This window comes from Peromyscus maniculatus, chromosome 2 (assembly GCF_049852395.1).
Source record: "Peromyscus maniculatus bairdii isolate BWxNUB_F1_BW_parent chromosome 2, HU_Pman_BW_mat_3.1, whole genome shotgun sequence".
Taxonomy (NCBI): Eukaryota; Metazoa; Chordata; class Mammalia; order Rodentia; family Cricetidae; genus Peromyscus; species Peromyscus maniculatus.
The window spans coordinates 112,294,470-112,319,877 of NC_134853.1; the positions used below are offsets into that span (position 1 = coordinate 112,294,470).

The following is a 25,408-nucleotide window of genomic DNA, read 5'->3' on the forward strand; positions in this document are numbered from 1 at the left end:
ATGGCAAAGAAATCTAAAAACTGCCTTCATGAGTTGAACAGGACAGGGAGGGGAGAAAAACCAACACATAACATACACATGCTATAATGTCGCAATGCAACCTGAAACAAATAATGACTTTTTAAAAGACTAAGTGGCATACAGTGGTAAAAAATATTCCATGAGTCAAATGTGCTTCAAAAGCAGCTTTACAATAGGCTATACATGCAAAAGAAAAACCCAACATAAATTTATGAGGGTGGAAATATTGCTCCCCAAATCAAAGAAATTAATCAATTGTGGGAAGGGATTATGAGTATCATGAACCTGTGTCATTACCTCTTCACTCCATAAGCCATATTGAGCAGATTGTCCAACCTGCAAAACACACATTTAGCAAACTTCAGTGTTTAATTTTCCCCCTTGAAGTTCATGAAAGCTAGGCTCATTACTGCCACCTTCCAAGGGGATAATTGTGCATAAAATATATGTGATGTCTCAAAACACTGGGTCTTTGACCATTCCTGAGAGAATGGGCACCCACTGTGGTAGAACACTGGCTATCTCTACAGGGTCAGTGCAGCAAAGAAAAAAAGCAGTGGTCATCTGAGGAAACAGCCAGAAACAAAATGTGAAGGCGCTAGAGCAGTTAACAGGTGACTTTCCACCAGGCAAGTTCTAAGAGTGTTACTGGAGCTGATCAGCACTTTTACAAACTCCCACACTTCTATTTGCCACAATTCCATTGGTTCCTGAGGATATTGAAGCACACAAAGATTAGCCAGCTAGCCTAATTTCACAAGGCTAGTCACTTCAGAGCAGTTTGATCTTTAAAAATCAAAGATGTAGAATTATAAGTGCATTGAATTTTATGGACAAACATGGCTTTATAGAATTTGTGCCATCCTGCTTTATCATGTCAAGAAGACTACTGAGAGTTTCTAGTTTTACAAATAAATTACACATGAGGAGCAGGCATATCTAATGCATAGCCATACAGCCACCCAACTGTGAGAATGCTCCCCACTCCCAACAACAGCCCTAGGTCAGAGGGGAGGCACCATTAGGTTGTCTTTTAACACCTGTGAAAGGCTAAGTGGGGTGGGTATGAGCTTTTGATGTCAACCCAAGCACACAGCAGAGCACATAAGAAAAGCAACTCTTCTCAGTTTTATAAAAGCCAATGTATTCATTCTGGTCTTTGAGAAAGAATGTTGTCCTTGCACTTCCTAATCTCAGTCTCCACTGGGCATTTGTGTGTTTTGAAAAAAATGAAAAGGAAGAAGTGTTGAGTTGCTGTAATGCAAAGTGTAAGACAAGAGTACAAATCGCAGTGGCACGAGATCTTCCTTCATCTATTTGGGCCTGCCATGTGCCATGACCCTCTCAAATGTACCACTTAGCACAGACCACTAGTCTGGGCATTGCATGTTTATCACATACCTGATGATTATGTATAAAAGCAAAGGTTACCAAAATTATCATCCACCACTTAATATAGGATAGAAACTATACCCAGAAGGCAGACTGGGTGAGAATATTTGCACACACAAAGCATAGAGCAGGTGTGAAGAGTACAGAATGTCAGAGGACTTTGTGTTCTACAGAGTGAAGATGAGTCAAGATGTCATGCCTTTATATACAAAAAAAAACCAAGGTTACAAACACCAGGAAAAATGAATGCAAATTCGCAACACCAATCACAAAGCGATCTGATACAGAAAAGTTCATCAACTTCCTGGAATGATAGATATGAAATGCATTTGACAAATGGCACCTGTGGGACAGATGAACATATTGGAGTCCCTGTTCCAAGTGACTAAAGGATGAAATCCAGAAGCTCCATTTTCCCTCCACCCACTTAGAAGACAGCAACCAAACTCCCAACATAGAATTTCCGTTAAATGTGTCTGTTTTTAAGATAGGATGGAAACCAAACCTGCCATGGGCGTGAGCTACAATCACTGAGGGAAAGACATCTCCGTTCCCAACTCTATCCCACTCCACAATCTCTAGGACATCTAGGACTTTTGCAACTAGGCCTCTGCAGACCCTCAATGGGCCTCATAGCTGCCCAGCCTGTGGAGTCTTATATGGTTCCCTGACCTTCAATCATCTCCCAATTCTAGGGAAATTCAGTCCTTGGGTATTTAAACCTCAACACTAGCTCTCCTCCCCCATCAGCAGGGGTGTGAAATACTGCTCCTAAACAGCCCAGGCACAGCAGCTGGCTGACTACATACATGCAGCCGAAACCCATTTCCCTTGTTCTCACTGCCATAAATCTATATGTCCCATTTGAATCTAGGGAAGGCAGTGGGCACTTCATATGGACATTAAGCAGGCTTTGTGCAGCAGCAGGCAGCACATTATAAACTGTGCAGCTACAGGAGAAAATGTCACAGTACCCCTGGCACAGCTATCATACCTTCACGCTATGTCCTACAGCTCAAGGACAACTTTCAGTCTTGTGGCCTTTGCAGTAACTGGGGGATACACACAGACGAGGCATTCCACCATAGGAGTAAATGCAAAGAGTCAACTGCATGTATATTTTGCTATTTAAAACCAGAATGTTCTTAAATTATATTTAATATATGGACTGCACTAATATCTACATCTACTCTCCAGGGTATCTGATGCTTCCCAAGGAAGTCTGAGCCTTTCTAAGAGGGTGACCAATGTCACTCCCACCCAATCATTAGTGGGGATATAATCTACTTTACAAATAACACATTATTTGGAAGACTAGATAGAAATACCTAGCTTCACTTAAGACATCCTTTAGTTAAAGAAAGATTCTCAAGAGAAAGGAAATTGGGTTAAAAATGATTCAGTGAAGAAAATTCAAGGAAAAAAAAAAGAACCAGTTATTTCCCTTACTTCCTATAGAAACTGCATCAGGAGGCTAGACACAAGTCAATTCAACATCTCTTACATGCAGTCAGAAAATTCAAAGTGATAAATATCAACACTATGAATCTCACTTAAAGCAAGCTCTCATTGACTAAGATACTTTAGGTAAATATATTAGTATAACAATTATCAGTACATTACTATATTTGGTAGAGAATACATTTCATCTTTATCCTATCTTTGTATGTTTGATTAGATTCAGAGTTTAAAGTTCACTGACTATAGAGGCACAAGCCATGTGCACATACAAGTGCACAGCAAAGACATTTGGTAACATTTCCTCTCACCAGGATAATGTAATTCAGATTTTACTAGACAATATTTTTAATAGAATCTTCTATCAGCTACAGCATTTTCATTTCAAAGATGGGTATTTATAAATACAGCATAAAACTAAGGTATCTGCCTAATTTTCAAGCTATTCAGCTGGTAGGTTAAGGAAAGACCATATTGAAAGGGAAATTTAAAAAAAAAATCAACTAAAGTCAGATATAACATGTGAAAAAGACAGTAAGTAAAAAACACAATTCTGGACACTGGAAGAATTATCAAACCTCTCCAAAGCATAAAGCAATAGTTGGCTTGAAGTTAACCAACACAAGCTCATCAATATGTTCACTTATCCAATCACATGGCATCATGTATTCTAAAAATGAGGAAAATAATTCGTGAGGCTTGATGTCTTTGTCTTCCAATATGAGACCAAGCTAATGCAACCGGCAACATGCCTGATGCTCAACCCAACAGCTGATTCCAGGCTCTTCAAAAATGCAAAAAGACACACAGAAGCAGACACATAAGCCACTGCCCAGATCACACTCAAGAAAGTTAAATCTACCTCGTAAGAATGAATAAGAAAATTTTGTATACAGTTTAATTTGGACACTCTGTACTAAGAATATTCTTAAGGACTGAAATTACAGCATGAATTTAATTAAATAGTCTGTCTTATTTTGAAAACAATAAACACTTCAATGAGTCCATCAGATTAGCAGTGTTCATGTTTAAATAATTCTAATTATCAATACAAATTGAGTCATAAACCTCATAAGCCCACTTTTAAAGTTAATCCTCATTACATGGAATTTTACATTTGTATCTTCATGAGTACTAACAGTCCTTTCACTGTTAATATAACTTGTATTCTCCAGTCTCTCTCAGCTGCTAAGGTACCAGTGTAACATAAAAATACAAAAGTTTTCTAAAATTCATGCTGGGAAGTGGCAAACTCAAAGCAAAAGCATTATAACAACAAGTACTATGAAGAAATAACTGTAAGGAGTTAGACCTCAACTACAGAAAAGAGCAAGGTACCAACAAAATTTCAAGTCCTTAATTCAAGTGTCTCAAAAACTCAAAGAAGATCAACTTTTATTTAATAAGACAATGTGAGGAAATTCAAGTTAATGACAGCCAAATTAAAGAAACCTTTGAAAAGCACCAGTCACACATCATAATACATTTGGATTGTAGAAATTAAGACTCTGCTTCTGCCAATACATAGTCTAGATCAAACACATTCTCTAGCACATGGGTAGTTCATATTTTACCACTTAGAGGTGCTCCCAGGGGTAAGGATGAGTGGTGAGAAAAGGGAGAGAGCAGGAATCTAAGGAAGGAAAAGTCTGCCCTAATTCCTGATTGCTCTCCATTTGGCGCTCACCTGGTAACCTGGTGGTAGCTACTCCTCTGAGGCCAGCCAACTGACGACAAACTTAGATTGATAAGAAGGGCACTGTACAATCCAGTCCATAACTCCTAGTGATCTTCCTGCCTCAGCCTCCAAAGTAGCTGGGACTCCAAGCTCAAAGCTCCATTTCCTGTAATCTTCCTCACTTACTATTACCAGTCTTTCCTTTCAACTAATGCCCCTCATTCCTTTCTTCTACAATGTCCTTCTATAAGGGCCAAACAATCTCAAAAGTAATGACAATATATACTGTTAAAAGTATTAAATTTAATCATGAGGACAACCTTAGAAAACTTTACCCCATCAAAAATAAAAGGCATGGGGCACCTACAGAAGGACAGGACGATTCAGTGAGGATGCTGTGGTGCCCAGTGTCCAGCACATGTTGCCCACATAAGTGCTAGCCAGTGATCAGGACTCTCAATGCTATCCATGGTCCTCTGGCCTGGTCTTAAGAGTCTAAGAATGCTCCCCTAATAAATACCAACCAAACAAAACTACAGCTTTAATTGAAAACATAAAACAACAGCCTAGGGCAGTACAGCTTTCTTCTAAAAGCAAACCAAAATGAATTGGGAAGGATGACTAGAAAAAACTGTTAAAATGAACTGGATCTTGACTGTACTATATTTTAAAATACCAAGAGAATAGTCAAGAAAGATGAAGAGAGAGGGCATAATCTGGCACTGAAAAGGGGTGCTGTGAGATTTCTTTCTACAGAAGGAAATAATCAAATAGCCGAGGTGCCTTTCCTCTCCTTCAGTTGCCAACACTTGTCACCAAGGTCAAAGGTAGCACACATTTTGTTTTTCCCAATGCTTTTTCTCTCAAAATCACAGCAGCTGAACTCACTGAACCAGGAAGCTGGTCATCTTTGTCAACACAGCCTTTCATAATGCTATCATTCTCCCAGAGAGAATGCTAACCTAAGTAGGTATTCAACCTGGCATTTACAGAAAATTTCTTTTCACACCTAAGTAACATACTTAAGTATTTTTAGAAGGAGATATTTTAAGTTGATTTTTTTTCCTTCTCATTTCAACACTTCAATACATCAATGGGGAAAAATATATGTGACTAGGGCTAGAAAACATGTAAGTTAAGTCCTCTAGCATACAATGTTTGTGATTATGTGTTTTGATAATTAACTATTTTGTCTCAGGAAGGAAAGAATAAAGAATTATATGTACTTATTATAAAACATTAGCTTAGGAGTTAGATGCAATGTGGCCATACCATATCATGTGGCCAAATGGTATTTACAACTTCCTGGGAAATAAAAACTGGGTGACTTGTTCATAAAAATCAGATGTCACTGTTTCTAACTAAATCTGAAGTCACTCCTTTTATCACATGCAGAAGATATGCTCCGAATGACTCCTGGTCTGGTTGTTTATTCAAGGACTAGCTAACTTGAGAACTTGGGGTATTTATGCCCATCAGTAACTAGGTGCCTTCTTTGAGTTAATGAATCAGTGAATAACCACACAGAGGCAGAATCCAGACTACCACTACTTTCTGTGTGGCACAGCAAATGACTTTTAGATTTTTAAAGAGCTGAAAATAAAGGAAGAAAATGAGAAAGGGGGGGGGGGTGGAAATGGTAAAGAGAAGGGAAAGAAGGAGGAGGCATAGGTGCAAAAACCATGACTCAGAAAATTTAATGACTCCTCTCTGAACCATTACAGCTAAAGTTTATCAATCTCTAAACGGTAACAACAGGAGATAGGGGGCCACTTTTAGAAGTTTAGGGCATTCACATAGGTCACATATCTTAAACAATGTCTATATTATGAAACAAAGCCAACTGAAAGAGCTCAACTTAATAGCTCAAACACAAAAAAATCTTCTCAAGAAAACAGTAACCAAAGGAAAACTGCACATCAGACTTCATGGTCTGTGGGTCAGGTTTTCTCAAGCTGTGCTTTGGGCCCAGGCACCTGTGGCTACTGGCTATCCTGTATGCTGCAGGATGCTCAGCAGCATCCCTGGACTCTACCCACTTGATGTGAGTCACAGCTCCACCCAAATTATGCCATCACGAATGAGTCTACACTTTGCCAAATGTCTCTTGGAGACAAAATCACTCCTGGAGGAGAGCTGTTCCTACAGTTAATTGCCCTCACCTTCAAAAGTTGCTATTTCCCCAAGTATGTTTTCTCTGTGCCCATTAAAGAAAAAGAAAGAAAGAAAACAACAGTAATGACAAACTCAAAGCAGAGATCTTGTTGATACAATTACTTGACAGTAAACCTGCACATTCTCCTCCAGTTTAGTAGCTGGGCACGAGAACTGGACCAGACTTACCTAAAACGCTGTGCCTGCTGAGCTAGCGGTCCTGGGTACCTTCTGTTTGGAGACTGGTACAGCTGGGAAAGGATGGCCTGATTGGTTTTTTGGCTTGGATTATTAGCAAACTTTACAGTGATTGGCTCTGTGGCACCAGGAGGTTTCTGGCCATTTAGGCCTTTGATAGCTTCTTCTGCCTCAATCCGCTTGTCAAATCGAATAAACCCTACACCCCTTGATATGCCTAAGGTAGATTTAAGTAAAGATTTGGGAAAGAGGGAGCAGGAGAGGGGAAGAAGAGAAGAAAGGATAAATTAATTTTTCCTTCTCATGAACATCTTTTTACCCACATATAACATTTGCCACAAAAATCACATCAGGAAGAAAATTTTACCTTAGCAATTCAACTTAGAATCTCAATTTTCCACCCTTTTAAAATGCACAAAATGACCTATACAATGTGAGTTCTCACTATCTATCACGTGCTTTTCAAGAAGCTAAGAAAGCACAAAGCACATAAACCCATACTTTCTTTCCCTGCATTCCCTCCTGCCTCCTGTGCTCTTTTAGTAGTTACACCAACTGTGTGCCTGAGTTCCACTTTTCACAGCATGCTATCAGACAGGCAGCCCCTTCCTTTGAAATGAGAACAAAATCAAGCATTTGCTAAAACACTCTAGAGCAGATAAGCTCAACCAAAATTCTAAGTAATACATTCATCTTAATCACATCATATAGCATATGAAGGTCTCTCAAGAAAACAAAATCTAGACAGGTGGTGGTGGCACACACCTTCAATTCCAGCACCTGGGAGGCAGAGGCAAGGCTGATCCTTGTTTGAGGCCAGCCTGGACTACAAAGCAAATTCCAGGACAGTCAAAGGCACACAGAGAAACCCTTTCTTGAAAAAAAAAGAAAAATGGAAAAAAAAATCTGAAGAGGGCCTTCACGTTCTCTGAGCTTCCCATGCTTCTCTTTAGCTTTATGTTACAGAAGCAATGTTGCATGGAGTAAAAGGCAAAAAAAAAAAAAAAAAAAGACCTGGATTTTCCAAGTTAAACCAGGAGACCTGCAAGCTTCCTGGCACCTCCAGGATCCCTCTTAACCGTGGAAGGCCATTCTCTGTCTGACAACAATGGCAAAGCAGGGCATGAACAAAGCTTTTCCGGTTTACGAGAAACAGCGTGACTCTCAGCCCCTTCCATTTAATTTTCACAGGCAGGTGAGCAGATAATCACAGCTGGTCAACACAAGGTAAGCAGCTGCAGAGAAATGCCTTCTTGGCAACCAACCAGATTCTCACAGTACCAGGTTTTGGACTAGTAGGTAGGAAAGTATAGATAATTCAAAGTGGGCCAATAAAGAAAGGAAGGGCTACTGAGAAAACCTAGACCATCGTAACTTAGAGCAACCTCAAAAAGACACAGGGTCTGTTTGCCTTACAACCATGCCTGGACAAGGCTCAGAATTTCCTAAGGTAAATAAGGCATTTTCTCCATGTATGCTTCTTCTGCTATCCTCTGTCACTTCGCCTTTTGTACAAACAACGTGCATTGTAGAGGGTAAACTGGTGGCTGAATACCAAAACCTCTGGGTTTCATTTCTCTTCCCCCTCCCCATTTCAGGGAAAGGGTATGTTTTCTTGATAGTTGTCAGGATGAAGAAGAAATAATTATAAATATATCCTTTCATTTATCCACTGGCTCCTCTTCAGAACCGACATCTCAGCTAGCATATTTCCAGCTCTCAGCAGGCTGAGGCAGGTGGTTTGCTACAAGTGTGAGATGCCAGCTTGGTCACAAAGTGAGACCTTGAATTTCAAAACAGAAAAATGAAAAAGCAAGGAAAGAGAGAGAGAGAGAGAGAGAGAGAGAGAGAGAGAGAGAGAGAGAGAGAGAGAGAGAGGAGAAAAAGAAGGAAAGAAAAAGAGAAAGAAAGAAAGAAAGAAAGAAAGAAAGAAAGGAAGGAAGGAAGGAAGGAAGGAAGGAAGGAAGGAAGGAAGGAAGGAAGGAAGGAAGGAAGGAAGGAAGGAAGGAAGGAAGGAGAGAGAGAGAGAGAGAGAGAGAGAGAGAGAGAGAGAGAGAGAGAGAAAGAAAGAAAGAAAGAAAGAAAGAAAGAAAGAAAGAAAGAAAGAAAGAAAGAAAGAAAGAAAGAAAGAAAGAAAGAAAGGGTTTGAAAAAAAGAACAAAACACACAGAGAGAAAGGAAATAAAATACTAAAATTTTTGGCTGCTCCATTAGGAAAGTACAGATTAAAAATGGCATCCTCACAGGTGGGGCTACTTAAAGTTTGTTTGTGTGTGTGTGTGTGTGTGTGTGTGTGTGTGTGTGGTGGGGTAGGGGGCTGCATATCCTCAGGATTGAGTACATTTGGAGGACCCCAGAATTTCTGCTTCTAGCAAAGTTCCAGCAGGCTGCTGATGTCAGAGGTATGGACCCCACTCAGGAAATAGTAAGCCTGTCCACTTGCCATCCTTCATACTCAGGAAGGGTCATCACTAAAAGGAAGAGGCATATTTCCCTGTCACAGATAAAGCCTACTCTCAATCCACCAACTTTTCATGAAGTACAAAATTCTCTAAAAAAAAAAAAAAAATGCTATGAACAAAAAGGTATTTCTGTTGCTTAGAATAAATCTTGTTTGTTATGCTTGGATTTCTATTTAGCCCCCTTAACAAACAGTGTGTGCAACACACCAGTGTCACAGAGGGAATGAGGAGGAGAATGGACTGGCTACGGCAGCCAATGCCCTGTCTTGTGCGCTCTCAGACTTTCTCATGGCAGCACAATCTACAGACCATTCTCCCAGGCAAGTGTACACACTGTTGATTCTCTACCCAAAAGCCTATGAACAACACTTCCTGTGAAGCCAATTAACAACACAGAATGGAAAAGCAGACACTCTGGCCAAGTTTACAACAAATGAACTGATCTCCACTTGAAGATGAAAACTGTGGCCTGATTTTATTCTGGGGTTAATCTGCTCCATTCTTACAATAAAAACTCACACATTGTAATATATGATATCACAAGAAGGCTGGCATGGAAATAAGGCATTCCAGGTGACTTTCCGCCCCTTTTCATATTTCTCTTTATTTAAAATGTTTTGCCAAAGGACAAGTATTGCTTTTATAGTACGAGACTGTATGTGTACCTTGTTTTAAAAATCTGTAATCCAATCCATATTGCCAACTTATGGCATTAGCTAACAGTGTTGGCAGAAGTGCTTCTTGTGTATAAAGTTCTAATGAACATCTTATTCTCATTTCATTTGGTCAAAAGTTGCATTAGGCATAAAACAAATTGCTACCACTCAAAATCTCATCCTCTTACATCTGCCTCTAAAGTACAGCAGACCCTGGAAAACTGCCTCCACGGCAATTACCAGAGTGGATACAGCCTCATTCTTGCTCAGAGGACCAGCTGCATACTGCTGCAGTAAATTTTGCTTTTCACAAAAATAAGATTGTTTATAAGGAGGATAGGGGCTTTTTTCACACAGAGGCTTGAAAATGAAGATTATAGCATCTATAAATTTATTACAAGCCATGAAACAGGCTTCAAACCTGCACCTTCAGGGTGGAAATGACTCAAGCTCGCTCACTCCACTCCACAATCTATTTCTGTCCATGCATATTTATGAACAATTCCAGCAGAAAATTGCATTTTCTGGCCCACATATACCTTTGATGTGTTCTAGAGGCAAGACTGCTGTGTGAGAAGACAGAATATTTCACAATCTGCCCGTCAGGGAGCACAAGACTATCCAGAACCACTGCCCACTTACCAGTGACCTGGTCGACAAGAATGCGAGAAGTAATGATGCGCCCGTACTGTGAAAACAGCTGCTCCAGCTCCTTCTGGGTCATTGTTTTTGGAAGCCCACTAACATATAAGTTGGCATCTCTGATAGAAGCTGAACTTGGGCGAGCATAGGAAACCTGAAAAGGGGAATAAAGTTAAGCATACTGGTATACTCACTCCTTTCAGAAACCCATAACTGCTCCATAAGGGGCAGAGAGCAAACACTGGCCTTAATGTAAGTAGGGTGCTGTTTATTCATTGGGGGGCAGGGCATTCCAGACAAAAAGGAAATGCTAGTTCTCTGTGTGAAGAGAAGATCTGCTTCAAGCATATCTGTGAGGTCTCAAACCAGACCAGTATCACACACAGCATGGCACACTAATGGAAGCAGGCTGTCCTCAGCGGGGCCAACAGGAAGGAAGAGATGTGCAAGCAATCATTCCTAGTTAACATATTTTGAAGTCATCAGATACATTTTTATGACTTGTTTTCTAGCCTCTACCATCTCTGGATATGGTGGGATCCATTTAAAAATATGTGGTCTTTATTAGTAAAGGCTTTCTTATAATTTATGCCAATGCCACTCACACATAAACTCCTAGAGACTTAAATACAAAGGAGTCATAACCTTTTTTGTCCATTGTCTTATCATCCACAAGTTTTCATAACCTTCATTTTTAGACCCCAAGTGTTTTCATTGACTTTATCTATCTAATGTCCTCTCAAAAAACCTTTTAAAATGTATTTTAATTTTCATACAATAATATGTTATTTGCCCTCCCCCAGTTCTTCTCAGATCCATCCTTTCTACTCACCCAACTTCACGCTCTTTCTCTATCTCAAAATAAAACAAACTAACAAAACCCACTATACTAAAGCCAGAAGAGGCCACAAATATAAACAGGGAATCCCTTTTGTGTTGGCCAATACTCCTGAGCATAAGGTTTGCCCTGGAGTGCGGCTGATATACCCAGTGTCACTCCATTGGATAAAACTGATTTTCCCTCTCCCAGCACATACCAACTACAAATAGCTTCTTGGTTAGGGATGGGACACTTTGGGCTTATTTCCCTTTTTTCTGTGTTGGTATTTGTCTGGCTAGAACTTGTGACGGTCTTATGCATGCTGTCACAGTCTCTGTGATCTATGAGTTCTTACGTGTATCAGCTCTGTGGTGTTTCCTCGGAGTTGCCAATCTTCTCTGGCTCTTACAACTTTTCTGCCTCCCTTATACTTAAAGTCTTTTAATGTAAGAATCCCAAATTGTACACGATGGAAGACAAAAAGTCTGTATTAGTTTATAATCCTCACTATTCAGGTCTTGCACACTACTGGAACCTTAATTATTAGAAATGACCAGAATGTGGTCAATGCAAAAATACTTGCTAATACCTCACTGATCATGTGAGTCCACAACACCACACCATAGCAATTTGTGGCACAGTCCATCATCTCATCTAGGTTCTTGCCCAAACTGAACTCAATAACTGCTTTGCCTTTTAGACAGCTATGGATCCCCTAAGTGATCTGTAATCATACTCCCTTTGGTTTGACTGTGATCTCTTCAGGAATGGCCAACTACACAGATAAAAATTTTGCAACATGACCTGTCTTCTACATCATTCAGAAAAATAGCCAACACATCTAACTTTGTGATTGACTTGCTAGACTAACACAATATGATTATTTCTGCCTGATCATGTTATTACCTAGTAGTACCCACCTTTAATCAGGCTTATTACTCCAATATAGAATCTTTTATCAAAACTAGTATTTTAATAACTAAAGCACCAAACATTTTCTTTTTGGTTTATGCCTGCAGATATCATCTCTCTTACTTTTAAAAGGAACTTTCTAGGAAATAAAACCAAAGAAGAAAAGAGGCGAGGTTTTATATTAATTTATGAAGTTCTTGGTATCTTTTTCCCTTGTCCCAACAGAGGTTACATTTAATACCCCCATCCTTATTTAATCAGTTTGCTCACGAACAACTGAAAATACAGATACTGTTCCAAGGGCTTATTTGAAAGTCACATTACACTGTCCTGTCCTACACAAAGGAATCTAGGACAGGAGCAAAGAGAAAATATTCACATATACTCTTTTCCCTCTGCTCCTAGCTACTTAGTAATGAACACTTGTAAGTACAAAAGAAAAAAAAAGGGAGAGGGTTGGGGGAAAAAACTTAAAGTAATCGAAATAATATAAGCAAAAGCTCAGCCTTGAGACTTCTGTACCTATGATCCCACAGCCACTGAAGTATGTTTGAATCCAGTCGTGTAAATACATGTCTATGGCTCTTTTCTAGACTGATTTGCAATCATCTAAGGAAGCTACATAATCCAGCACTTGGTCCCCTTCTAGATTGAGGATTGTACAGCTTTATTTCTGTGGCAGGGAGCCAGTCAGCAGTCACCATGCTCTGGACCATGTGACTGACATGCGCTCTTTGTGAAAGAGCCACTCGCCATGGGGTATTTCTGCATTTTCAATGAGTGAGGAAGCAAAAGGAGAAGCAGACAGGAGGCTCAAGCTTAGCATAAGGCAGGGAGTGAGTGCCACAGTGGTGAAAAGTGACACTTCTCCAGTCAGAGAGCCTATTGAAAGCTAGGTTCAATTCATTACAAACCCTGTTAACTTGGGACAAACTCCTTACTACTATTACATCACATAAACTACAGAATTTTACCTTTTTAAAAGTAGTTCTTAAGAATAAATAAGTACTTTTTAGTATGCATGGCATTCTTAAGTCTAAAAATTGGGGTGGCTGTGTTACAAATTTTATTCACCTCTATGTGCATCTGACTATATCAAGAAAGACCTACATGATTAAGTTTAGAGTAACCGAGTCCATCACGGCTTTCCAAAGTCATTTACTCATGCAGTGACATTCACTGCTTTGTACATTTCAGACATGTGTGGGTGAGGTGTTTTAAGTTATCCTGAAATATATTTAGGATAAAGGGCTTATATTTAGTGATTATGTAAAACTGAAAGCATACTGGATCAGTTGCCCTCCCCTCAATGTCCATTCTTTTGTTTGTTTTGTCTTTGAGATAGGACTTCATTCTTTAGCCCAGGCTGGCCTGAAACTCACTATGTAGTCTAGGCTGGCCTCAGACTTAAGTCAATCCTCTGGCCTCAGCCTTGTGGGTGCTTGGTTTGAGAGGTGTGAACATCCATAGCAGGCTTATATACATATTTAAATTCACATTATTTAATTCCAAATCATAGCTAAAAGGCTATAAGACAAATCTTAAAACAGCATTTCCCTATAATGCTGTCAAAGAAATGGTTTCCATTACTATATACAGACTAGAGTTGATGGATTACACAAAAGCCCATGATGATAGCAAATACTGCTTAACAATAAAATCATGCTCAGGCTTAAGTTTTTGCCAGATATAAAGCATGATCAAATAGTTTTCTTTCCATGCCTTCCACTACCTCATGAGGCAGGCAGGACACACATAAAAAGAAATTAAGGCTGGCAGATGAGGTAAAGAGAAGACAAATCTCATGCCTGAGGTCATGTGCAGCTGCTGCTGAGTTCTGGATTCACCAACTGATCTTCTTGGCCCTGTACTTTTTTCTCCTGTCCAGCTTTCTTTCCACAGTGTCACACTACTGGAACTAGTTTATCAGTTCACTTGTAAGAGTTCAGAATTTTTAAGTAACTCTAGATTGTTTCTTAAAACACCATGTATAAACTAAGCAAAGATAAAGATGTCACTAAACCAAAGTTATTTTTATGTCACATGCATTAATGTATTTCAAAGTAGTTTTTCTTAAGAACAGTGGTTACCAGTTGAGATTAACAGCAGAAATTGCACATCATGATTAAAATTTGTTTTATTACACACTCTAATCCATATAAATAAAGAACACTCTCCCCAAGAATTTCCAGAAGTGTAAGAAAAAGCACCTGTGCTGACCCTTCTCCCATATTGTACCAGGTTCCATCCTATGCCTGTAAGTTTCTCAGAATTAAAGCAGCCTCATTCTTCTGCACTGTCAGGAATATCACTGGCAACAACATCCTGACTTCCAAGAAAAGGAAAACAGTTCTTCAATCTCAGAGGATTATAAACACAAAGTACACTTCAGACCACAGTGGGAACCCTTGTAGAAGGATGAAGATGTTCACTGTGGGAACTTAAATCAGTTATCAGTCCAACCTACCTACTAACTATCAGCAATGGTCACCACTCTGATTTTGCTGTGACTTTGGAGTTGTATGGATGCCTTGGCATCAGCACTCACCTAGAGAACCACACTGGGGCTGGCTCCACCTTCAGAGTGTTAAATATGCTTGTGGGTCTTTAAAACTAAATTCCCTCAGAGAAAACTAAATGGATTTTCTTTACATGCTGAATTCTGTACTAGAAATACTTCAATACAATGAATCTCTAGCATATGTCCTAGTGGGGGCCAATAGCGTCTTCCTTCAGTAAATGTGAGCTGATCTCCAATCTACAGTCACTGGATTAATATATGGGTTTGTATTTTAAATTTTCACTGCCATTTAAACAGGTGAATATTTAATGCTTGAGGAGCAAGGTTATGAAATGTCAAAACTACTAAGTGAAGGATCTAATTTAAGAGGCAGCCAGAGCGTCTGCAATTTAAATATTTAAAGATGATACAGGGAGTACAAAATCTGAACACCAATCTGCTTCCAAGATAGCAATTTAAAACTCAGGTTTATTCTGGAATGTCTCACAAGCCTACAAGTGATATAATAAACCAAGACAAGCAATACTGAGGCTACTTGAGGAAAGGAGGAGGGAGGGAGGAGCAGCAGGCAGAGATCCTCTAGCCAATGGCTTCCCAAAGTGCTCTTCAAATGAGATTACACCGGACAAACATGAAAAAACAAACTTACCAAGGTAATTAGGTCTCAAAAATGGACTACTCTGAAACACACTATATTCTTTGTAATTAAAAACCTATTTCTTCATCATAAGCTAAAACTAATTACACATTAAACATGCAAAATGAGTAACACATATACTAAGAGTGGGCTGTTGAAACACGTTAATCAAAATACACAGATTTAAAGGGAACAAAAATATCTTACTAGGGTAAGAACTGGTACTTCATTAAACATGAAGCTTAATACCTTAAAACATTATTGAGCATTCTACAGAGCCCCATCTGAAACAATTCTGTCCAAAAGCACTATTGGCCCATCTCAGATTCATCAAGGGGAACACCAGAAAGTGATGTTAATACTGGCAGATTAAAGTGGTATGATCCACAAATGAACAAAGCAATCCCTTTCTTTTTAAACTATGAACATCTGAAAAATCACCCACTGACAAGATCATCAATGAACAACTTTTATCATTTGTCAACTACTGACCCAGAACTACAAACATTAAACTTGAAAACTAGATACTTGACACGTTAGATATTTTTTAAAAGCCTTATTCATTTTCTTCTAACTGAAAAGCGTAGGAAAGGTCATAATTATGCCCATTTATGCTCCAAGTTAATTGCTGTTCATATCATAAAGCAAAAGCCTTATTGGGACTATCTGCAAAAGTGACCATTATTAAATCCAAGTTGGCTCTCGGTGTAGTAAGTGGAAGCAGAGGTCCTATGACAGCATCATGGCTAAACAGCTGGCTGCTGTGTGGCTTCCTCTGGAGGGACTTAGAACACACAACAGAGGGATTCAGCCTCAGAACACAGTTCAGGCCACAGACCTTAAAATGTACCCAGAGGGAAGAGGTGTGCTTTGATCAGCTTCCCAATGCAAAATGCTACCAGGGGCACGTCTCAAAACACACCAAGCATATGCATATCACAGTCTTACATTACGTTTTCAGGAAGGGCATGCTTTCCCATGGGTGGCAAATGAGAAAGGCTGACAGTGCAGAATAAAGACTGGCTCCCACAAATACGTTGGGGCTAAAAGAAATAATCACTTCTAGCAAAAGGCTTATAAAGCCTTACACATTAGTGTAGTTATCCTCGAGATTCCATGATAAAGAACTTAAAAAACACTACCAGTAGAAAAAATACAGAATTTCAAGTTTTATTTAAAATATATTTGTTCACTGTTTTGACTAATAATGACTGCTTCAACTCAACTGAGTTCAGAAATACCAGGGAATACTTTTGATGGTGTTATTCTCTGTTTAAAATGCCTGGAGCGCTTCCTATTGCTTTTAGAGTAACCTAAAATTTCTTGGGCCTTTATGCCCAGGGCACTGAGTACTTTTTTTTATATAAATTCAGATAACCTACAGTTTCCCTAGGCTTCCTGTTCCCCTGCTTCTTCATGTTAAATAAAAGCTGCTGCTCTAACTCACCTATATTTCAGTCATTTCCAACTTCTTGCAGACATCATCTATTCTACTACGACATAAAAGCCAATGCTTACCAGGCCCATCCACTCTAGTCCCAATCCCATGCTTCATTACCTGTACCTACAGTGAACTGGTTGTGCTGGTCTCTCAAATACTGACTGAAATAGGGCAAGACGTACTATTATCCTGTCTTATGAGTGATATGACTCCTTAAAATAAGGTAATAACCATTATAGTACTTTACATGCATTGGTATCGACCACACATCTATTGGGATGAACATGGTATAAGATGATCATATACTAACTTGGAGTTTATAAAACCTTATTTAAAAGTAAAGACAAGCCACAAATCTGATATGGAGTGCCAAAAGTTCAAAGCGTGTGTTACCCACAGAAGGGACTGACAATTCTATTACACATGATTAACGAGAAGTTTTAGCTCTTAAATTGGGGATTTAAATCCCTGAAAGAAACAATCTTCAACAGAAAAACAATGGGGTGGGGGTGGGCTTAATGTTGGAATAAAAAGAAATCAGAGATCGTTTAATTCCATTTCTCTACACTTAGAAAACACAACTGTGACACAGAAAGGCAAGTAGCTTGTCCAAAGACAGAGAAGCAGGTGTTCCATCCAGAGGTGTGACACTTCTATCCCGGCATTTTTTTTTAATTATACCATTTATTGAAACATGGTCTCTGTACTCACAAATAACTGGTAAAATGCCAGTCCATAAGAGGATGAGCAGCCACTCCCAAGGAGATACCTGAAGAGATGCTCTAAGAAGTTATGGAACTTTGCTTTGATAAAGTAATTATTCTCTTATGTACATATAGGAACTATGAAACATGGATGGCAAAAGGGCTCAGTATGTAAAGCACTTGCCATGCAAGACTGATGAGCTGAGTGCAATCCCTGTAATCCCCATAGAGGTGGAAAAGGAGAACCCACCCCACAGAGCTGTCCCCTGACCTCCATGGATGTGCACACATACACAGTAGTGATGATGATGATGATGATGATGATGATGATGATGATAATAATACATTCTTTAAAATATAAAACACAAAGGGAGTGACTCGATTAGTACAAATACAGAATTTCTTCTACTACTAATGCCCAAGAGAAATTTAGGTTATGTGTGGAAAAAAATAATTTTTGGAGGCAGGCCAGCAAAATAGAAACAAAAACTAAGAATTTTGACATTTCACCAATTTACAACAACTGAAATACACCTATAATAGAGGTTCTCCTATATTAAGTGCTTCTGCCTTTTGAAAATCATACAGCATTTAAAAGAAAGACACAACTGGTTGTTTACACTATGGAGGCTTCTCAAGGCCTCGTAGCAGTTTTAAATTTCATTAAGTAAAAGTCAAGGCAATTGACCTTAGCCAACATAAAGATGAAGGTAAGAATAAGAATAACTGGTCGTCAGACTCTGTTAAAAGATAATAACTGAGAACACTGAATGACCAAACAAAAACAAAAGCATACTGGTTGTAAGGGTTGTGCCAAGCAAACTAGCAACTGCAGAATTGACAAATGCAGGACTAGAGAGATGGCTCAGAGGTTAAGAGTACTCGCTGCTCTTTCAGAGGATAAGATGCTCTTCCAGGGAGGGGATCTGGGTTCAATTCCAGCACCCACACGGCAGCTCCCAATGGTCTGTAACTCCAGTTCCAGGAGACGCAGCATGCTTTGCTGACCTCTGTGGGCACCACATGCAAATGTTCAAGATATACATGTAGAGGAAGCACCCATACCCATAAAGTGAAAGATAAGATAAACAAATGATTAAAAAATAGAAAGAACTGGCAAATGTGCTTTCCTATTACATATGGTATAAATAGCCTCTGAACGTGACACCAAGCAGAGTTAAGTGGAACAAACTCCATCCAAGCATATATGGGCTGTGGTGAGGGGCAGGCTTTTATCTTCTCAGGTATGACAGCTGGTACAGAATTCTGGCCCTTCACTGTTGTTTCTTCTTGGCTGTAGTAGGCAAATAGCTTAACAAGGACTTTTCAAGGTAGTAACAGCAAATAGCGTGTATGTGACCAAGACAGTCCCAAGACACAACAGAACACAATGTCTTCCAAGTTCCTAAGGTATTTCTGCATGTGAAAAGTAAGTAAAAATGAAACCAAGTATTGCAATTCCCAATTGACATTAGCTTTCAGATAAGAAGACACGGTGAGAACAACTTGGCATATGATGTTTTAAGAGGACAGTGGTTCAGGCACTATGTAAATAAGACTGCCAAAATCCACTGTAATGACTAAAGTCCGTGCTTCAATACTACATGCATTTTATAAGACAACAACAGATGGAGAGCTAGTGACATATAGGGAAGGAAACTGCCTTACCACAAGCAGAGGCAACATCCAGAATCGTTTGAGGGGGAGAGGGGATAAAGAGTATAGTGGGGGAAGGCAGGGAATCTTCCCAGGATAGCCTTATGCCTATAATTCTTGTGCCTCAGCTTCCCAGGTACTGGAATTACATGTGATGTGTACATCACCACATGAGTCATGCCAAATTTTCATGTGAGACAACAGAAGAGTCTGACTTGATATTCTATTTTGAGCCAAACTATTACACATTAAATATCTCATTTTCTTAGTCCCTCCTGTATAGTTGCTAGCATCTACATCTAATAAAAAAAGGTGCAAAATAAGAAACAAAGGCTAACTTTACAGGGCAACAGTAATAGAAATAATCAACTTAACAGAGGAACATTCAACTCCAGATTAGGGCTCTGTGTATGTTTCTGTGCATAGGATGGGTTGGTTCCAATTCACTACACAACCAGCTGCCTAATGTTTTGATGTGATTTCCCCAACAGGATAACTCTAGCATATGACACAGTTCATAGCATAAATATGCTATGACAATGTTCAAGAGATTTAAAGGGAGACCTTGGTATTTAGTACTGGGATTTCCGTGTGAGATGTCTTCAATGTATCAGCTGCCTCAGAGCTTCTGCACAGGGAAATGACATTACTACTCGGAGCTTTTATAAGTTCTAAGCTCCTACAGGGCTGAAATTGATTCTTAACTTTATGCCTATTATACAGCCCAGCCACCAAGTAGACACTCTAGAATATGACAAGTGGATATAACTCAGGGACTTGTGAAGAAGCTACCTGTAAAGTACCTCTCCAGCATGATGATGAGAAGTTGTGATATTCAGAGACTGAACCAACAACCAGGGAGCCTGCATGGGACTGACCTAGGCCTTCTACATATATGACAGTTGCATAGCTTGGTCTACTTGTGGGACTCCTTACAATGGGAACAGGGGCAGTACCTACTGCTTTGGCTGGCTCTTAGGAACATATTCCTCATACTGGATTGCCTTGCCCAGCCTAAATACAAGGAAAGGTGGTTAGTCTTATTATACCTTAATATGCCATGGTTTGCTGATACCCATGGGAGGCCTGCCCTTTTTTGAACAGAAACAGAGGAGGAGTGGAAGGGAAAGGGGCAGGTGGAGGGGGGAGGGAATGGAAGGAGAGGAGAGAAGAGAAACTGTGATTGGGATATAAAATTAATAAATTATATTTTTTAAAAATAGTTGTGATTATTTGCTCAAAAATGCCCAACTGGCATTTATGCTTCCAGGGAAACAACACGGATTAAACTAGCTTGTAGAAATCAAGATGTCCTCATCACCTCATAGCAAGCCATTTTCCAGTAATGGCTTCTTAAGGGTTCTTTCAAGATTCTGAAACTGGAACAGAGGACATCTCTAACTGCTGCACTATATCTCCTAAAACATCCTAAGCCATAATGTATGTAGTAGTTCATGAACATGAGTATGTCTCTAACACAGTGTCACTGGGTTACAATGCTGGCTTGGGGAGGTAAACACTTGGGGCTTGCTTTAAGTAACCCATGCTGTTTAAGAATAACGTCATCTAGTGCTGGCTGATAATCTATACAAAAGCAAGAAGAGCTCAGCAAGCTAGCGTTGGTGGACTTGATATCCTAGAGCTTCACAATCTCTGAGAAGAAAAGAGGAAGCTATCAAAGAGTCATAGGCAGCAGGCAGAGAGAGACTGAGAGGAAGGACCTGCAGGGAAAATCTCACTTGAAGGAAAAGTTCAACTAAATCTTCAGAAAAAGATAAATTCTTCAGACATCTGCTGTGGGACCATGTCTCCAATGATGCCTGTAAGGACATGACAGAGCTTTGTACTACCCACCTAACATTAGAGATGGCTTTTTTTAAAGTACCCAGAAATGTTGTTTTTAGTTGTGTTTAAGTTATGAGGTTCACTGGTTTTGAGCATGTGAGCATGTCTCCTAACAGGGATCCCTAAAGAGCAAACCATTAGCAGGAGTCAAAGGTAATGTTGGTTAAATAAATAAGCCAAATAAGTGCTTCTATGGCAGACTAAGACTGATAAATAATGGCAGAGGCTTGTGAAGAAGGGCAGAAGGCATGGAGATGGGAGTGAGCTCTGCATTCTGAAGGACAAGGAGCCCAGCCCAGACAGAATACAGATGCTGGAACTACTGAAATGGTGAGCTGGGGTCAGATTCTAGGGCCCTTAAATATCAGTGTGCAGCTCACAAGAGCAAAGGAAGGAAGGGCTGAAAGGTGGAAAAAATCACCTGGCAGGAAAAGGCTAAGAAGATAAAGGGCATTTTCCCATCATGACCTGGACAAAAAGAATGGCTGACATGAGTGTGCCAGTCAAAGTCTAAGTTAATCCTATCCACAGTAAGCTTCCTTTTGTTCTATAACTAGCAGACACACTTCTTCAGCACATTATTAGATTCAGACACTCAAGTCTTCTGACTTATTTACATATGCAATAACAAAGGTAAACTGTTCCTGTTTCTTTGTGTTCAAGAAAAACTGTAGAAAAACTTTACCTTGATGTGAGACTGTAAACAGCTTAGTGAGTCCCACAGGTCACCATGGACCTTCATAGAGCAAGCTGAGCCCATTTCTAAGAGTAAATGATGTCATCTACCCCTAATCCATTCTTCTTGTTCCTCTAATGATCAGGTCTTCACAAAAGGGGCTTAGATGCAGAATATACAGCTACATTTGGTAGCGTTTCCCTACGAATCTATTCTATTATCAAAGGTGACTACTTGACAGAATACATACACTTCTATAATCTTGAGATTTAAGTTTCTTGCAAAGGGGGCATCATATCAAAGCTTCTGCGCCCCAGATATTCCTGTGTGATTCTTCTCCTTTCTTCACTGAATGAAACCATTCTGTAAAGCAGTCACTACAGAGCCTTCTAGAAAGCCAAGGTCACAACCATTTCCACTGCTCTCTGCATTCACTTAACTAACATCCAAGTAACAGTCATATAAAGTGAGTGCTGTCTCCCTAAATAACCATGTCAACGTCAGACTGCCTTACCTTATTCTAAGTTGCTCCAACATTCAACAAAGCTAACTAGAACACACTACACACTCAAAATGCATATAAAGTTAATATTTAATTACTCAGAGATATTTCCTGCCTAAGACTGCACAGCCATTATAATATGATCAATTATTTCTCAATGTAATTTTTAGAGTTTTACATTTGTTTATTCTTGTCCTTTGGGTGGTGGGTAGTACATGTGCGACAGGAAAGGTAACATTTAAAAGCTAGCAACCTGGACTAAAGATAGATATTGGTGAAGCAGCTGGTACAGTGGTTGTCTAGCATGCATGAGGCCCTACCATGGATGCATGGATCTCCAGTATCACATAAACTAGACATTATGGAGCATTCCTGAAGTACCTTGGCTACAGTAAGAATCTAAAGCTAGTCTGAGTTACACAAGACCCTGTTTCAATGCTGATGATGGTATTGACAGAAATAATAATAATAATAATAATAATAATAATAATAATAAAGTTAGCAAACTTTACTACTCACTTAGAGACTTATCTTTGTCTGGTCCTCTATAGTACTAAAGACTTTAAGAGAATAGGATTCTTGAACATACTGTAATTTTCTACCAAGCATGTAAGTGATCCTAATACTCTGGAGCCAGGGGTAAGATTTTTTGGAAGTTCGATGTCAGTTTAGTAGTCTACACAGCAATTTTCAGGCCAACCAGGACTACATGAGACTCTTAAAACCACTACCATGATGTACTTTTAAAAAGTTATCTCATACATCCAAAGACAATTTCTTAACAAATTATTTTCCACATTAAAACACATGACAATAGTTTTCCCAACAATTTCCCTTCAGATATATATATTTTAAAATCTGCAACCCAGGACAGTGAGATGCCTCGGTAGGTAAAGCACTAGGCATTAAACCCAAAGACCTGAGTTCAACCTCCAGAATGCATATAATGAACAGTGATAAACCAACTTCTACAAGTTCTCCTTGGAACACTACATGCATGCTGTGACATATGCATGCCCCCTCCCCAACATATACACATTAATTGTCTTTAATTAAAAAGTACCTGCATATACAAAAGTAATAAGTAAAGTTTTTACAATAAATATAACTTCAGCTCCTTCTCTTTTATTATAAGCAAACCACACAACATCCAAGTCAATGTTTGAGGATCTGAGATAACTCAATTTATGAGTACATGTACACATACTTTCATGCAAACAGTTACAAAACTATTTTCTTTCCAGAGTGGCCTGTCTATAGTAAGCTTCAATCAGTATAAATTGTGCAACCATTTAAAACAACAAGCAAATGAACAAACAGAAAACTCCCATCAGTTGTAGGAAACATTCTGGACTTGTCTACAATACTTAGCCTTTAAATGAGACAAACTGAAAATCTGTGTGAGAGAGACATTCATGTGCATGACAAGTGTGTGTGGGGGGGATTTATATAAAATATGAAATGCGTCCCACAGAGCTAAAGGAATTTCTCCAACATGTTTTTTGTAGATGTGATTGAAGTTATATGACTGTGAGAAATTTATTCAGTACCTATGGGGATAACGTGAAATATTATTGAGTGTTTGATGACTTAAGTCTACAAAGATAGCTCTCTCTCTCTCAACATGATCAGACATTGGAGAATAACCATGGGAAAGCTTTCTTTAAATGAACTGATTTGCAAGACTAATAGTCTCATTCAAAGATGAGATACTCCATTCTCCAAATGTCTATTAGACATCTGAGCTGTATATTCCCCCAAACTGCTTTAACAGAAAATAATTACTGTACTCCTAAAGCTTTTCCTGTGCCAGTTGTAAAGATTTTACAAGAGAGGTTTTATAGAATACATGACAACCTTCACAGGACAAAAGAAAGAGATGGCATCACAGCCATTTCTAGAACATCTCCGGAAACTTAAGAAGGGGGCAGTGAAAAGGGAGTCAGCCACCTTCGCCTTTGTTCTGAGACAAAGTGTCCTCTTCAGACCTGACTTCACCTTCAGAATCCCATCCTGTGGTATTTAATTACACAGAATGATCTGGCACCAGGCCCTCTCCTTGGGTCTCACTGATTGATAGCATCAATAACACTCATTAGCTGTAATTAACCTTCCAAATAGTATCCTCTTTGCTGCTGGCCGATCAATGTGCTTTAATACTCAGAGAACAAAGTACAAAGGTGAGAGGTGGTTTTAGCCTTCACCTTCACAGTTCACTTGACTTTGTGGGCCAGGGTAGTTTGCAGACAATGCATACTTCACAATTCCCTCAAGACACTGCTTAGGGAAGAACACTATAAAAAAATTCTTTGGTTGTGACAATTTCTTACAAATCTTTGTTTTTGCAAATATGAGCAGGCTTTTGGAAAACCTATATACTGCTTTCATGTAGCTGTGGGGCAACATTCAGTTCATAGGTCAAAAGGTCCTAAATTAAGGTTGCTGACAGCAAACGGTTTCTTTAAAAACTGTAGTATGCTACAGCTCCATGATAATGGAACAAATTTATATTTGGGGGGATGTGTTAGGCAAAAAAGTAAAAAAAAAAAAAATCAAGATACTAAGGAAAGGTGAAAAGAGGGGTGTCGGGGTGATATGAACTTAAAATGAATTACAAAATCAACTTTTATAACATGAACATCTGAATAAACCACCATTAAGAGCCATCTTAAGTGCATGGGCTCTAAACAACCACAAAGGATACACAGGCAACAAATAATGTTATTTTACTTGTGAAGTACCTGATGAACTATAACTATCATGAAAAGGAGCCAGCTATCAGTGTGTGTGTGTGTGTGTGTGTGTGTGTAAACATCTATTGTTTCTTCATTAAATCCACCATTTTCTTCATTGACTGCATATTGCTCTGCCATGAAGATCATTTAATACAACACATAATGGAGATCTTGTTATTTGCATCCATGTTTATTTGGAAATAAGCATGAGTATATCCAAATGTAAATTATAAAGCTTATTAACCCAGGCTTCTTAGGTGAGATTACTGCCTAAGAACCACTTGTGGCAGCTGTTAGA

At 39.2% G+C, this 25,408-nt stretch overlaps 1 protein-coding gene across 18 annotated transcripts in view; it reads right to left on the reverse strand.

Annotated features, from left to right (window-relative positions):
• The window catches only part of Elavl2 (ELAV like RNA binding protein 2), a 133,298-nt gene that overhangs the window by 2,980 nt on the left and 104,910 nt on the right, over window positions 1–25,408 (reverse strand). For 15 of the 18 annotated variants that reach the window (XM_042271403.2, XM_015992838.3, XM_076564497.1 and 12 more), the window contains 3 exons: window positions 10,662–10,815; window positions 6,893–7,118; window positions 319–357 (listed from right to left, as the gene is read on the reverse strand). In XM_042271403.2, the coding sequence (XP_042127337.1) occupies window positions 319–357; window positions 6,893–7,118; window positions 10,662–10,815 (419 nt within the window). The remainder of the gene's footprint in view (window positions 1–318; window positions 358–6,892; window positions 7,119–10,661; window positions 10,816–25,408) is intronic. The other 3 variants (XM_076564504.1, XM_076564495.1, XM_076564503.1) reach the window with 1 other exon arrangement.